Source organism: Dicentrarchus labrax, unplaced genomic scaffold (genome assembly GCF_905237075.1).
Source record: "Dicentrarchus labrax unplaced genomic scaffold, dlabrax2021, whole genome shotgun sequence".
NCBI lineage: Eukaryota > Metazoa > Chordata > Actinopteri > Moronidae > Dicentrarchus > Dicentrarchus labrax.
In genome coordinates this window covers 20,324,268-20,340,149 of record NW_026136706.1, presented here as the reverse complement: position 1 = coordinate 20,340,149, position 15,882 = coordinate 20,324,268, and the positions used below count along the sequence as shown (strand labels likewise).

Sequence of the window (15,882 nt, the reverse complement as noted above, 5' to 3'; positions counted from 1 at the left end):
CAAGCTGCCTGTTCCTATAGTGCAGCATCCCCCTACCCCACCATCCCTCCCTCCCTGCCTACCACCACATCCTCCTCCTCTCTCTCTCTCACTCACTCGCTCTCTCTCTCTCTCTCTCTCTCGCTCTTCTTGAGGCCTTGTGGGATGATGATGACACCCGCCGTAATCGGTGGATGCTCAGCTTCTGACATGACACACAATCGAGAAAACCCTTCCGAACTGATCCGGGTTTCATTGTTGCATTCAGGCACAGCGCGTCCTCTGACAAGTAGAAGGGGCCTCTCACAGGAGAATAGAGGAAGTCAGTGAGGTGGGGCCTTGATTGACAGCCCTGTTGAGAAGGCAAAACCAGCTCCTGTTCCTATCTGATCTCGGCTCAGCGGTGCGCAATTGCTCTGCTGACCTGCTTTTTTTTTTTTTTTAAATGGTTTGTTTGTGTAGCTTTGCTTCCGAGGCAGATTTGGGATCGAGGGGATGTGGGTTGAGTGGGACAGTAAACAAGCTTCAGGCAGTGGTGAAAATTACATAATAATATGTCCTCAACTACTGTATTCAAATACAACTCTGAGGTATTTTCATTTTGTGCTGTTTTATGCTTCTACACCACGACATTTCAAAGTGAAACACTACATTTATTTGACAGCTGTAGTTTCTAGTTTCTTTGCAGAGTAAGATTTTAGATACAAAACCTATGAATATATTATAATATGATGAATTGTTTAAGATCAAACAAACTCAACAGTACACAAATAGTAGTAAGGTAAAACCAGCTATAGGTGCAACAATAAAAGGCTGCATTACAGTACTACTTTTGATACTTTACTTTAAAGATTTTGAGTTCTTCTTCCACCACTATCACCACATTTAAGTACTGGCAGGAGTAGTAGTAAGTGCAATTCTGAGGTACTTGTACTTTACTTTCAATTTGAGGTTACTTCATACTTCCTCTCCACTTCATTTCAGTGGGAAATAATGTACTCTTTACTTTATTACATTTGACAGATAATTGTCCTTTACTTTCCAAAATTAAGATTAAAAAATGTAAACATGTATAATAAGAGACGTTGTTTCAGATTAAATGACCCAACACTGTAATAAAAAACTCAAAATAAGCTTCATATCAACCAGCTACAGCATTAAAATTCTGCATACAAGCTAATGAATTAACTATAATAACCCAATTATATAATAAATAATCATATAACATTGACAGGTCATTCTGCACCTGGAGTGAACATTTCGATTTTTTAAGCATATTTTGCTGATAATACTGCCATGATTTTAATTATTATGCGCAAGTTTTTATTTATTTATTTGTGCTATCAATATTGCCTTTAGTAGCTAGGTCAGCTAACGAGTGACATGACAAGGGGAGAGAGAGAGGGGATGACAGCCAGCAAAGGGCCACAGGTCGGACTCAAACCCATGGTAATTGCAGCAAGGACTCATGCCTGGTACACAGGCGTCAGCTCTGCCAGGTGAGCTACCAGGGAGCCCCACAATTGTTATTATAAGAGTGTTGAAGTGTTGCTTTTACTTAAGTAGGCTAAATACATGAATAATTATTTCCCCACTGCCTTCAGCACAAACAGTTTTGGTACCAGCAGAAGAAAGAGGCCAGATGCATACCAAGATGAGACGGAAGTAGGATGGGACAGAAACTTACCCAGCTGGTTTTTCGATCCATGTTCACATTCCCCCCATTCTTGTTGAGTAACAAGTTTTGAACAGTGATTCATTCACTAGTATCTAGAACAAACTGTGCCCAGAGACATCCCTTTATGGGCATGAAGTATCAATCAGCCTCCCTGTCTATACCGTTCCCTCCCTCCGTTATATCATTCCTATGAGCCTATCCCTTAATGTTATGTGGATCTATTTTGAACCTGGTTACTATGAATCTGTCAGACATGTTTTGATTGAACACTAGACAGGTGGATTTCTTTTTGTTGATGGTCACACAGTGAAAAACATGTTTTTATGGTTTCAGTCTGACCAGAAGTGTTTACCAAAGCTCAGATTTCAGGCTGAGCACTTTCACCAGTGCATGTACTGTATGATGTACTAATGTGGGCTATTTCTGTGTGGGAGCCCCCTCTGTTTACCAGCAGTTAGAAGAGTGTGGGGGGAAATCAGCTGTCCACCAGCACTGTTGGAAACCGGCTGGTGCAACAGTTTGATTTTAAGTGTAATCTAAAAAAGCTTGTCAGTACTGTAACTGGCTTAGACTAAAGTTACCCTGAGGGGAAATAACCAGGCCTGTAATGTTCCTGCAGGGACTGCTAGTGTGGATGTGGCACTCAGTAAAGAGTGAACTTGCACTTTAAGAACATTTTCATTCTCTATTTTATCATTGTAATTGTGTTATAATTGGACAATTGCAACAAGGATATCATTTTTGGGGATGCTCATTGCTGTGGCACCAATGCAGTTAGTCAACATGATAGAAGGAATAACACAAAACACATTTTTAGGGGTGGAAGATAACTAGAAGTGGGCCAACAGGAAGTATATTTTGTCAACTTTTGTACTTTACTTGAGTATTTCTGTTTTACGCTGCTTTGAACTTTAACTCCACAACATTTCAGGGGGAAATTCTAAACTTTTACTCTACTTTTTACAATTTATTAGTTACTTTTCAGAGTAAAACATATGATAATCTTGTGAAATACAACACACTGTTATATTTAAACATTCTCAACCAAAACAAATTGCATTACGACAGTTTTGGCTTTTCCACTGCAGAGACATTTCCCCTCAAAACTGCTCAGGTTTCCATTTAAATAACTTTGAAGACAAGTCAATTAATTTATTTAGCCAATATCACAACTATGCCTCACAGCGCTTTAATATCTGTACAGCACACAAGACCCTCTATCCTCTATTCTATTCCGATAAGGAAAAACACTGACGAAACTTCAGGAGGAGCAAAAGAGGAGGGGTCCCTGTTTCAGGAAGGAAAGACTTGCAGCAGATACTGTGTGTACAAAATAGAACAACATAGTGAAATTAAAATACAGAAAATCAGGATGACAATATTATTGATCAATATGGATCCGCAGATAAAACTTGAGCCACAAACTCTCCTGTATGTTACAAAAAGCAAAGATTAGAGGAACATTGGAAACATGTTCACATGTGTGTAACAGAGATGTGTTTTGTCTTCTTTTGACCCCCCAGACTTATTTTGTGACCCTTTGAAAGGGGCCTAATCCCTAGGTTGTGAACCACTGAACTAAAGTAACCTGTGGTGGAAACTAGCTACACCTGAACCAGTTACACCAGTAAAAATCTGCTTAAAATGTATTCAAATAATGTCATATATATATAATATAAGGGATATATCACCTAATAAATCTGTGGCTATTTTGTGCATGAATACTTTTACTTTTGATTCTTTAAGTAGGCTATGTTTTGCTGATAATACTTCTGTAGCTACTGTAACTTAAGTGGGATTTCACATGCTGACCTTTTACTTCTAATGGACTGTTTTAGATGTGTTGGTACTTTTACTCAAGCACTATAGGTTTCAAGCTGAGAGTGTATGAATTAAATCAAAAATTATAAAAAAAATAAATAAAAAAAAACTTGGTTGCTCGACCACGTGTTGCCTCTGTTGTCGAGACGTGAGCCATTCAACACTGTGGCCTCGTCATTGGTCAAACATCCATTTGTCCCGCCTCAGAAAGAAACATGGTCATCTGATTGGTTTCAGTGGAGATCCGAGCAGTGGGCTGATGGCTTGCTCAATGAATATTCATGAAACCGGTCCGCTCAGTCGAGCCTCACCCTGTGTCTTCCTGTCTGGCTCATCGGAACAGAATGTGAATGGTGATGTAATATCAGTCATTATCTTACCGGAAGAGAAATCATAAACTCTGGACACAGTATTTCTGGGTGAGTAAAGTTTGGGACGACAAAGTGTTGACCAGTGAACCTTTAGCTGCTGTGCGTATATACGCACGGTAACGCGTTTGGCGTGTTCAGCTTAAAGAAATCCTGTTTGTGTTTCTCCAGAAGTTCTGTGAAGTTGGATTTACCCCTAACTGTCAACATGAAGCCACTCCTCTTCTAGAAAGTGTGCCGAGCATCTCTGCTGTGCTATTACAGGTCATTGGGTCCGGTTACAGCTGCAGTGAAAGAACTTGCCAAACAGGTTGTGTGTGGGACCGCCTTTAAAGCTCGAAACCTGCATCTGTATATAAGTGCGCACCCGTCTGCCCACAGACCAGATACCACGAGAAAAGGACGCTAACACTCATCAAAGGGGGAAACTCAACCGCTTGATTTCCAGGACAGCCAATCCCCTCTGCAGCACTACAGACAAGCAGACGCTCCTTTAAGCCGATCAGCCCGGAATTAAAGCAGGGCACTCACTGAGGAGAAACAAACAAGACAACCAACTCGATTCTTCGCTTCCATTTCTCTCACAACTCTCGCCAACATGATGATGCAGCTCCTAGAAACCCCCAAGCAGAAGAACTCCCTCTTCAACGCCATGGACCGCTTCATCGGCGCCGTCAATAACATGGACCAGACCATCATGGTGCCAAGCCTGCTGCGGGACGTCCCGCTGGAGGAGGACAGGGAGATGAGCGCCCTGAAGTCGGTCGAGGAAGAGGGGGACATGTACAGCTACTACCAGCTGCTCAAGTCCATCCGCATGGACATCGAGTGGGGCGTCAGGTGCGCCGCGGCCGACGAGAGGCGCAAAGAGAGCATGAAGATCACCCGCATGAACTCGTCCGCATCCACCTCCTCCTCCGCATCGCTGTCATCCGAGGAGGACGAGGAGGAGGAGGACGAGGATTTGAAGACGCAGTTCCAGTACCACCTGACCGGGCTGCAAGGGGTGCTGTCCAAGCTCACGCTGCAGGCCAACTCTCTCACCAAGCGCTACAAACAGGAGATTGGAATCGGAGGATGGGGCCAGTAAGCTCACAGAGCCCACACAAACTGAAAGCCCAGATTTCTTTATTAGACTGGTTGGTCTGACTTCTCTCAATATGTCTCGTTTGCTGCTGCTGCTACTACTACTGATGAAATTAACGGAGAAACGTTTGAATGGTGGACGAATGGGCAGCTTATTTCTCTCTTTAGGCCAACATGGTGTCGGTCTATTCTGTGGTATTATTGACTGTAGATGTGTTGATCCTGAAGCAAGCATTTGTGTAACACCAAACCCATATGTTTTGCACGCCAAAGTGTTACACACATCATGCATTCAGCTGTGACACACAAATGAAACATATTTAAACCTATATTTAATGTGTAATTTATTACCTCACACTGTATGTTTGAGAGCCAAATGTTATTTCAAAGTTGGAGAAGAAGTGGGCTGCATGAACTATGGAGACCTGTCGTCTGAACCGCCCCTTCTGAGCAGAAGGGGGATACTGATAGAAGATTTAGCTTCCTCTATGTGATGCTGATGATGTCAGTGTGTTCAGATGTATATGTCTGTGTATGACCAATGCTCCTTCATATCCAACAACATGTCTGTGTCTTTAAATTGTGCTTACATTGGAAGGAGGCAGATGCTTACTGCGTGGCTTGCCTATGATCTCCTAATGTCCTACATGGTCAGTGAACCAGAATCAGCTGATAATTCATCTGCATAGGGAACAATGAGGGGTTCCACGAGATGCTTTGTTGTTATTGTCATTTATTTGCTACTGTCATGGTATTGATGGAGACGTCCATCTGTTGAAATTAGCGAATGCTTTTGTATGCGCCTTCTTTTTGTACAGATAATATTTGTTTCTAAAATAAACTTTTTTATAAACTTACTTCCTTTGTTATGTATTATTTCTTTCATGAATGCAGACACAAAAATGAGTTTGGCCTATTCAGACAACCAAAACATGTCCAATTCATTGGTTTCTGCTTATCCCTATTCTTCACAGGGAATACCTGACTCGTCAGTGCTTTGTCAAAAAGCATATTTTATACATCTTGTGTGGTATAAAACATCTTTGAGCATTTTTATGTTTCTTTGTGCTCAAGTGTTTGACATGAAAGTATAGCTGAAAATTAGCTGGAACCGTGAAGCCTGACAATCAGATGTGAGCGGTAATTAAAAAAAAGGACCACGGTGTACAGTATAAACTGAGAAATGTTGGACAAAACATAAAAGCATCAGAACAGAAACATTAATTTCTCCAAATGTCTCCCCATCTTAAAAAACAGGTGAAATTTCTTGCAACGTTATCCAATCATAGACAACATATAAACACTGCAAAGAGTCTGTCTCAACTGCTGCCCTCCTACTGTCAACTGGATGCTGTTCAAGAAATGTAGTTAAGATTATGTTTAACTGCCCCCCAAATCATCCATTCATCCATCCAGATACTTTGCTTCAGAAGTGGATAATTTCAACCAAACTCTATAATGGGAATGGCAGCTTATGCATCATTTCATAAAGTGAAAAAAAAAAACGGATTTGTTAGAATTTACATTTTGCTTAGGTATAATACAGTTTCACTCAAAGTGGGCGAGGTGCATCCAAAATTGCCTGCAGGTTGAGGAATTAAGCTGTTAAGCTTCAACATCTTGACCTACCTGACCTCTGACTTCTGAAACTAAATAGCTTCAGGAATTGTTTGTACGATAATGAAACCTGTATAAGGCCATTTTGAACACAAAAGCCGAGCTTTCATGTCTCTCAATCTCGTAGTCTGGAGGGGATATTTCCCAGCATACAGTGCAGAATCAGTTTCAAACATTATCCTGCAGTCTGGGGATACATATGACAATTACAAGTATTCTATATATATACTTTTTTCTTCTTCTTTTTTTTACATTTGTATAGATTTAGAATAAAGATATATGCACACACATGCACTTATTGTGTTATGTAATACTGTGCCAGCAGGAAAAAAGAAATAACATATTTCCTTCATTGTTGTTTGAGTAACTGACAGTGACAGCCTCAAAGGGCACTGAGGGAATTGGGTGCAGCTGGAGTTTCAGTGTCACAATAGGTCAATAGGGTGCACACCCACTTTCCACTGTCATTCTCTTTCTCTCCCTCTCTCTCTCTCTCTCTCTCTCTCTTACACACACACACACACACACACACACACACACACACACACACACACACACACACACACACAAACACATACAATGCATGCAAAAATCTCTTCTTGATGATATTAATTTGTCTCTTCTCAATGAAAAGACAATAGCAGAGGAAACAGAAAGTGCCTTTAACAGACCTCACTGCACATGCCAGTGCAGACACATCACACTATGTTGTTGATGTTAGATGTAGCCTAATATTATACACTTATACTTCAAAATGTTAAAATTTGGAGAACAGCTGTATGTAAGATTTCTGCAGATAATTGTTGAAATAGGATCCATTCTGTGAACAATTGTCACAACTTTCAGTCAATACTATGACCAATAATTTCACAAAATGAATTAATCTGAATATTGTCCTGTCTGTCTCTTTTCAGATACACATGAAACAAACTGTTGGAAATCAGATAAAGTCTTACAAAGGGAGCAAAGCTCCTCAAACAAAGAGACACACCTTGAACATTCTTTCTTTTCTGATTCAGGCTGTTTACAGGCAGTGCAGCCACGGCTGTCTACATTTAGGACAAAGGTAAATGTCTTTCTGCATCTGACTGTAAATGAGATTGCTGTTTTCTAAAAACATCCACTGAGATAACCTTATCATTAACCTAAAGGGAAATGCCAGAGGCTATCACTGAAGTGCTCTAACCATCCCATGTGTAGTATCAGTCTCAAAACACTGTTGGTGTAATCTACCAAGGATGCCAGAACTTCTTCCAGAGGCTATAATGAGGCCATTTTATTAGTATTTCTAATAATGAGATCACTAATGAGAGCTGTAAACACAAGGATTTTTGCAGTTTTTGACTAGTGTTTCACAGGAAAGTTGATTTCCTGATATCAGTGGTGGAAGAGGCATTCCTTTACCTGAATACAATACCAAAGTGTAAAATTACCACCTTACAAGTAAAGGTTGTGCATGCAAAATCTTACTTAAGTAAAGGTAGGTAATTATGTTTTGCATAAATAATTAAAGTATCAACAATAAAAGTGTTACTGACACATTGACACGTGAGAGGAATTTACTGTTACAACTGGTGGAAGTAAAACTAAATTCAGCCACCTTATATACTGTTTAACATGTAACAATACATCATGTTTTATAGACTCTACATATGTTGTATGTAAAATTTTAATTGACAAAATAAAGAACTATAGATATCATAGTTGGAAAATGTAGTGGAGTAAAAAGTACAATATCCCCCTTTGAGCTGTAGTGGAGTATAAGTATTAGTAAAAGGAAATATCTATTTAAAGTATAGCTTAAGTACCACAAATATTGACAGTACCCTACTGACTGAAATACACTGAAACCCCCCACAAATATGGGATGGGATATTACTCACTCCTAAAGTGTTGTTTATTCTCAATAAAGTGAAGAACAACAGAGATGTACTGTAAAACGTCACATCGTACAGTTTTAATGGACAAGTCAAAGTATACTGTCGGTGATTCGGAGCGGTCAGCGGCACTGTTTGTCCCTCAGAGCGCACCGTAGAAACAGGAAGCACTAGAAAAGCTACAGCAAAACAAAAACACAGTGGAACGAAATCATCTCAAAATCATTGTGACTTAAAATGGACAGTGAAAACCCAAAGCCAATGAGTAACGATTCACGCTGCGTATTTTTTAATACAGATTCAGAAGACTATCGATGCGTAAGTAACGTCACTTTTAGCTTTCTAGCTAATTGGCTAGTTAGCTCCACAACGTTTCACTGTGGGGGGCTGCGAGTGCTAATTATTTACTCCACATTATTAGTGATTGATTGATTGATTAGTTGACTAATGGAGGTCAGGGTTCCCAATATTAAAGTGTAACGGTACAACTGAGCCGTCAGTTATCAAACATGCTAGCTGTATTAATTGGCCTTCCGTATATTAACGTTATTAACTAATTAAAACAGCCCACTAAACTAGCTTTACTGCTAATGGAGAGCTAACATTACTCAGGTGTGTCTGATGAGCTAACTGAGCTGAGCTTTGTGTCTTCTAGCTGTTGATATTTATACTTAATAAAACTACTGTTCCTCAATAATAAACCAACGCTATGTCGGATTTTAGCCACAGACGTGCATGTGGAAAGAGTCTGTTTGTTATTGATAATATAAATGAGTGAATATTTAGTTTCTTATCTTGAACTGATAAGTGAACCAGCTGAATGAGAAAGGAAGCAACTCAACAACAAAAGCACCACAACATCAATGTTTCTCAGTTTCTCTATTTAAGTACAATTCTGAATTGTACTGTATGTTATTTTATACCTTTACTCCACTATATCTATTTAACAGCTCTTGTTACTAGTTACTAGTTGCAGATTAAGATTTAACAAGCAAAATAAATACAATCTATTGTTATAGATTAAACTACCCAGCAGTGTATAAAGCAGTCAATGCTTTCCCTGCCTTCTACAACATTAAAGTACATATAACTATATATGATTACATATAATCACAGTAATGTAATAACATAATACTGACAGGGACTATCTTGTATACTGAATACTTTTACTTAAGCTAATTTAAGTATATTATGCCGCTAATACTTATTACTTGTTTTTTTTTTTTTTTTTTTAATGCAAGACTTGTATTATAGTGTGGTGTTGCTACGTCTACTAAAGTAAATGATATGAATACATCTGAAAACCACAGTACAACACTAAGCCGGTCCAGTTTAGTTACCTGGGAATCAATACCCAAATGTGTGATTCTCATTGTGTTCAGCCGTTTGAGTCTGTGTCTGAGAGGTTTTAACTATACTGTCATTTTTAAGAGCAGGGTTTGAGCAGCAGTAACCTGTTCCTGTATATTCTTCCTGTATAATATCAGGACTATTTGCTCCTCCCTCACCAGAGCGATAGCCTAGGGCTCATTCAGTTGCTTGTCACCTCCTGCCTCTGTTACTGCAACTCCTCCCTCGCTGGAGTCTCTCTGTCCACCACCAGACCTCTGCAGCTCATAAAGCATGCTTTCGCCCGCCTGGTACTTGACCTCTGCCACACCCCCCTACGTGTCAGTTCACTACTCTATCATTTAACGCGCTCTTTGTTTGGGTGGGATGCAGTTTTTTTGATGATAACTAGCTCTTGTTCCAATTAAGTTTGAATGGACTTATTGTACGTTGCTCTGGATAGAAGCATCAGCTAAATGGAGAATGCTTTGTAATGGTATGTTTGATTGCATTTTACTCTAAGGTGTTCCTGCTATTTTGTTCACACCAACAGGAACACTTTACAACAATTTACAGATTGTTGTGGTTGAGTCTACACCCTGGACTGGTTTGAGAGAGGATGATAAACCTTTTAATAGTTCCCTTATCTTCACAATCACCCAGTTAGGAAGTACCTGGCTCCAATCAATTGTTTTTCCCCCCCGCTCAAATATGACCGACATACGGGCAGATTAGTTCACCAGTGTGGTGAATGTGTAAATGTGAGTAGCTGTAACCTTTGCGTGTCAGCAGCATTGGGCTCCATGTCAGCGTCCATTCTCTTGGTCTAACTACATTAAGGGAAGAATGCTGTAGTTATGCTGTCATGCCTAGAGCCCAACTCTAATCTCTCCTTTAACAACAAGTTATCACTCATAACTGAAAGTAATCAATCACAGAGTCCTGTTCACTGTCTATCTAACCCAGATACAGATGGCCTACATTCACAGCTATACCAGCTATTTAAGTTTGGTTGATAAATCTGGATTAAGATAAAAACTATAAAGGTCTAGTTAGCAGTTTGGATGTTAATAAGACTTACTTGTACTATTTCTCTTGGGATATTCAGTTGCAACCCTATTCAGCTACAGACAGTTCATGCAAGTGGCAGGTTTATTCCAATAAGAAGATTTTTTTATTGTTGACTATTGCCGAATCATGAATGCAGCCGGTTCAAGAACCAAAACTAATTTGGTGCAAAGTGGTTCTCCTGATCCACACTTCTCTTTTTAATAGTTCTTGTTTGGAGCCAGTGTTTTTACCTTCTGCATTTTACCTCTGTTTACAATCTTGCCGTCACATTTTAGTCACTAATCATGGAGGTATGTGCGCACTACATGTATGAACCTGACTACATAGCAGAATTTGAAACCAAATATTACAGAAAATGCAAAACCTATTTGAGTATTTTCCTTTAAAAAACACATATATTTAGATAGTGCTATATGTTTTTAAATTATTTGAGTTATTAAAAGGTTATTTCAGAGATTTCTTCGCGTACCACTAGAGCCAGCTCGCTTACCACCAGTGGTAAACGTACCATAGTTTGAGAACCACTGGTCTATTACTTAAAGCTGAAACGATTAATCATTAATTGATTAGTCAATAAACGCAAAAATAATCAGCTGTATTTTGATAATGGACTAATCTCTGAAGTAATTCTTCAAGTAAAAATACTAAACATTTCCCAGTTCCAGACACTTAAATGTGAGGATTTGCTGCTTTTCTTTCTTCTGATATTAAACTGAGTATGTTTAGGTTTTGGAGTGTCGGTCGGACAAAACAATCAATTTTAAGACATCACATAGAGCTTTTGGAAATTGTGATCTATTGTGTTTTTTTTTTTTTTTTTTTTTTTAACTACTTGCTGACATTTTATGGACCAAATGATTAATCGAGAAAATCATTGTCAGATTAATCAATAGTAAATTGTTGTTGGTTGCAGCCTTACTGCTGTACATTACTGTACATTTGAAGTGAACAGTCAGATCTTTGTTAATTTGATAAAGCTGTCCTAACTAAGTTTATGGTTTTTGGTAAAGTAGGGGTGAATATAGAGGGTAACTCATGATAATAACTATGATACAGATGTTTGTGTGACTTACATATCACGAGGAGAAGAATCCATCCCAAAAATAGCATAATTAACTTTTTTCCGAAAGCAAGATCACTCATGCACTATTTATGAAACAATTTGTAACAAAGTGCAGAGTCTGAGCCTTTTTAACACTCCTCCAGTTCCATGTTGGGAGCCATCATTCAAATGTAATTAAAACAGTAATAAACTGGGAAAAGGCCTCAGAGAAAAAATGGCAGTAATCTATCCCTCTTAGTGAATCAAATCCTTTCTGTGCAGTTTAAGTGTATTCAGAAAGCGCACCTTACTGTAAAAAGGAAATGACTGGATAAAGCTTGAAATCCGCTTCCATACATTTAATAAAAACAGTCACATTTGCTGGCTTTTTTGCCGATTGTTTCCTGTTTTCTATATAGGGCAACAGTGTTTTTGGAGAGGTGATTATCAGACTGCTTGAAGCCTGCTTGTGTTGTAACTCCTCCATGGAAACAGCCGTGTGACATTGTGTGCGTGAAAGACGCAGCAACAATATCTCATTCTTTTCATTCCTTAGGTCTCTTTCTCGTTTCTCTCTGAGTAGCTCACAGATCAGTTTCGGCTTGCATGTTGCTTTGCACAATTGCTGTCATTTAACAGCTGTCTGCGTTTTATTGCATGTTGAAATGCGGAGGTGACACCTTAGACATCTTAGGTGTCCGTACATTGCAAATGTTTGCAGTTCAGATGCTCGGGTTGCCTGAAGTGTGTGCAGATTCCATATGATTATACTTTCTGTACACATGCTTGCTAACAAGTACACAAAAAGACATGCTTGAACAAATGACAGTCTTGTCAACCCGTAATTTATAAGCTTATGATTAGAATGATGACAGAACAGTATTTGTATTGCACTTCTCAATATGTTTGCACTGCGCTTTTTTAAAACAAAACCATTGCAGTCTGTAATGCAGATGTCAACTATACACTTTAATGTTTTGCTTTTATTATTTATTGACGTGAGCTGTAGAGTAATCAATTGCTTCTTATTTACAGGTGGTGATTTTAACAGTAAAAAGGGCCACAGGAACCTTCTCCTTAGTAGGATGGTAAATATTTCCTCTCATTATATCTTTCTCGAATGATACTTTGTCTTGAACGCGTGACTTTAACACCAAATAGTTGAACTGTTCATACACTGATATATACGTTCTATCAATCATTGGACTTTATATCTGAGTAGAACTGTTAGAAAAGTGTTTCAGCATGAGTTAACATCAAACTGTAATAGATGTAAGGTGTGTTTTCAGGGTGGGTGGTGGAACAAGGGTCCTTGTAAAGTCTCAAGCAAACTAATGTGACCCTCAAACAGTCCCTCCGTAGTAATGTCTTTGTTCATTTTAGAAGCTGTGGTTTACATTTTGTTGTATTGGCCGCTAGCCTGGGAACCAGATGAATCTGCGAGCTCATGCTTTATTTGCTCTGGTCTGGCGATGCCAGGCTAATTTGCTGCACCCTGTCCAATTTATGTCTAATGTCTAGAAAGTTTAAGTCTATATCCATTCATAAAAAGTGGTACTGTAGACGTAACTGCAGCGTTGGCGCTTAAGATTTTTGTTTAAAATGTTGTTTCCTAATGAAACTAAATTATTCATCTCAAAGTTTCTCCAACTCAGACCCAGGGCTATAGACTGTAGTACAATATATCAGTTTAATTGAACAATACTTTTTCAGAACAAAACTGGGGAAATTAGTTTGTTGGGACCCTAATGTCTTCTGGGAAAAAATTATTTATAATTTCAAAGAAGTCATTGGAGGTTTTCCCATTGTTTCAATATTGAGTTGTGATGTCAGAAGTGATATCTAGTGGCCATTTGATGAATTGCATCGTTACCTTTGGGCTTCAACATTTAGCTGTGCTTTTTTGGTCCATCAAATGTTGCTAAGCAGGTCTTTGGCAGGTTTGTGACACTAACGCAGGTTTCATTACTTTCAGTCTTAACAGGCGTTGTAATGCTGTAATGGTCAGTGATCTTGGTACAAGCTAAAGCAGCCGTTAGAATAAAGGTTATAAGAGAGCATGTAGGGATGAGGGCTGGAGTTGTTATGATGTATTTATGTGCAGTAAGACAGTATATCATCATTAGAACAGCAGTTGGCCTGTTCTGCTCAAATCGTTGCAGTTAGCAAGAAACATCTCACTGTTGTCTTTCTTCTCTCTCCACAGCATTTTCATGCTGTTAGTGATCTGGCTGCTTCGCAGGTATCATTCTTTGGCTCAGGTAAATTTGCACTACAATGTACAGTATGTTTTCTCTTTTCTCTTTTTCCCCCCATTTCTGTTTGCTTCATTGCCGCAGGAAATAAGTTCAATTAGCCATGGCAAATCTTGGCATAATTGAACCCAATTAAAAATGCACAGATTAATCAATTGTGGAGTTAATTGACTCATGGTTGTTCTGTGATAATGACTGCTGTCTTGTGCTGTTCCCCTCTCCAAATGAAGAGGTTTGCATTATATGTTAGGTCTGACTATGCACTGAATAATATCAGTAAGATGGTATTTTTCCTCCAATTAAGTATGTTTTCCTTTATCTGAAAGAATCAGAGTGTGTTTGAGTGTGCAGCCTGTGCTGTGTTTTTGAAGCCAGTCCAGCAGGTCCGTCAGGTTTAGCGGCGTTCCACATTATCTTGTCCTAGTCTGAAGTAAATGACAGCTTTAACGTAGGGCTCTGAGGGATCCTGTTACCTCCGGATCCAGGTGGTGTTACCTCCTCCTGCTCTTCCTCCTCCTCTTCTTCCTCTCGCACCACATAAACCTTCTCCTTACCTCCATCCCCTCACAAAGGTTATCCATCAGTCAAAATTCTTTAATGCTCTCTGGCCCTCCTGTCTCCTCCTCCTCTTCCTCCTCATCCTCGGCAGGGTCAACACTGGACGCAAATTGATTCAGGGCTGCGTGTGTATTTGTGTTAATCTATCTTACTCTTTATATAGCTACAACAGCAACAATTCGTAACCACCTATAGGCTGACAGCTGGCATGCATCACAACTACCCTTTCAAAATGCCATACTTTATTGATTTATTACATATAAATTATAATGACTTCAGTTTATATCGAAGGAATTAAGGAGACTCTCTCTTCTGTGATATTTTCACAGAGTTGTCACCGGGGACATCGTATGCCAAGCTGTCAGCCACATCAGTAATCATTTGATGTATAATTTGCCCTTGTCTCTAAGTGAATATAAATGCACTGGGATATTTAAGGCCTGTTTTGTTAGAGAATCCCTCTTCATGTCTTCCTCTTACTTTTGCTGTACAGAAGATGATTCTCAGCCTGACTGTAGCTGCCTTCTTTGACAGCGTAGCATATGTCATGGTGAGTTACTCTCGTCTGTTTCATTAAACACACAAATAGTGGCTTTTGTGGGTGGTTTGTGAAAATGTTTTTCCCCATGCCGTTTTTCTTTCCTTCCCCAGGGTGAGTCACATCCGGAGGGATCGCTTTGTGACTTCCAGGCCTGGTGGCTAACGTACTTTGGTAAGACAAAAGTGAATGAATTACTCATACACTTTTAACAGTAATAGAGTTGAGCAAGCCAGCAAAGAAAGAGCAAAGATTCAACATCATATATCACAGTGGAAAATAATATTACTTTGTCGTTTCAAAATGTGCCTTAACAATGATCGCTCCAGTTTATAGCACCATCTTTCACTCAGGGCTTTTAGAACTGCAACGTGGGGAGTTGTTTCTGGAGGAAATGTGAGCAAGAAAGCCTTTGAAAATGATAAGCTATTGCCAGAATTCAGTCCTCAGAAATACTGATGATGGTTCAAACATTGGTGATGAGTCCAGCTTTTTTAAAACTCCTCACAGCTTACTGTACATTATAGCGACGGTTATATACTTTCTGTTGCATTTAACAGTGAGTTTATGGTTATTCTCTCTCGTGGTATCGCTATAATTTTAATGTGGGGACTGTTTTATATGTGTAATAGCCTATCCTCCTGTATTTTATTGCGTTCATTT

At 39.2% G+C, this 15,882-nt stretch overlaps 2 protein-coding genes across 3 annotated transcripts in view; both read left to right on the top strand.

The window, feature by feature from the left end:
* Positions 1-3,795: 3,795 nt before the first annotated feature.
* mid1ip1a (MID1 interacting protein 1a) lies at positions 3,796-5,789 on the top strand. 2 transcript variants are annotated; one of them, XM_051403857.1, is made up of 2 exons: positions 3,796-3,897; positions 4,018-5,789. In XM_051403857.1, exon 2 carries the CDS (start codon positions 4,445-4,447, stop codon positions 4,934-4,936), a length of 492 nt encoding a protein of 163 aa, XP_051259817.1. In that variant the 5' UTR covers positions 3,796-3,897; positions 4,018-4,444; the 3' UTR covers positions 4,937-5,789. The 2 variants fall into 2 exon arrangements, with proteins under 2 accessions (XP_051259817.1, XP_051259818.1); XM_051403858.1 differs by having other exon boundaries at positions 3,814-3,897; positions 4,021-5,789.
* Positions 5,790-8,568: 2,779 nt separating this feature from the next.
* si:dkey-100n23.5 (cyclic AMP receptor-like protein A) overlaps positions 8,569-15,882 on the top strand; it is a 46,060-nt gene continuing 38,746 nt past the window's right edge. Inside the window, exons 1-5 of the mRNA XM_051403847.1 lie at positions 8,569-8,744; positions 12,904-12,956; positions 14,075-14,129; positions 15,175-15,231; positions 15,333-15,393. Of these exons, the coding sequence (XP_051259807.1) occupies positions 8,664-8,744; positions 12,904-12,956; positions 14,075-14,129; positions 15,175-15,231; positions 15,333-15,393 (307 nt within the window). The 5' untranslated portion in view covers positions 8,569-8,663. The remainder of the gene's footprint in view (positions 8,745-12,903; positions 12,957-14,074; positions 14,130-15,174; positions 15,232-15,332; positions 15,394-15,882) is intronic.

Excerpts from the sequence above, each read along its gene's own strand:
- mid1ip1a (XM_051403857.1), top strand. The coding sequence starts at position 4,445 with ATGATGATGCAGCTCCTAGAAACCCCCAAGCAGAAGAACTCCCTCTTC.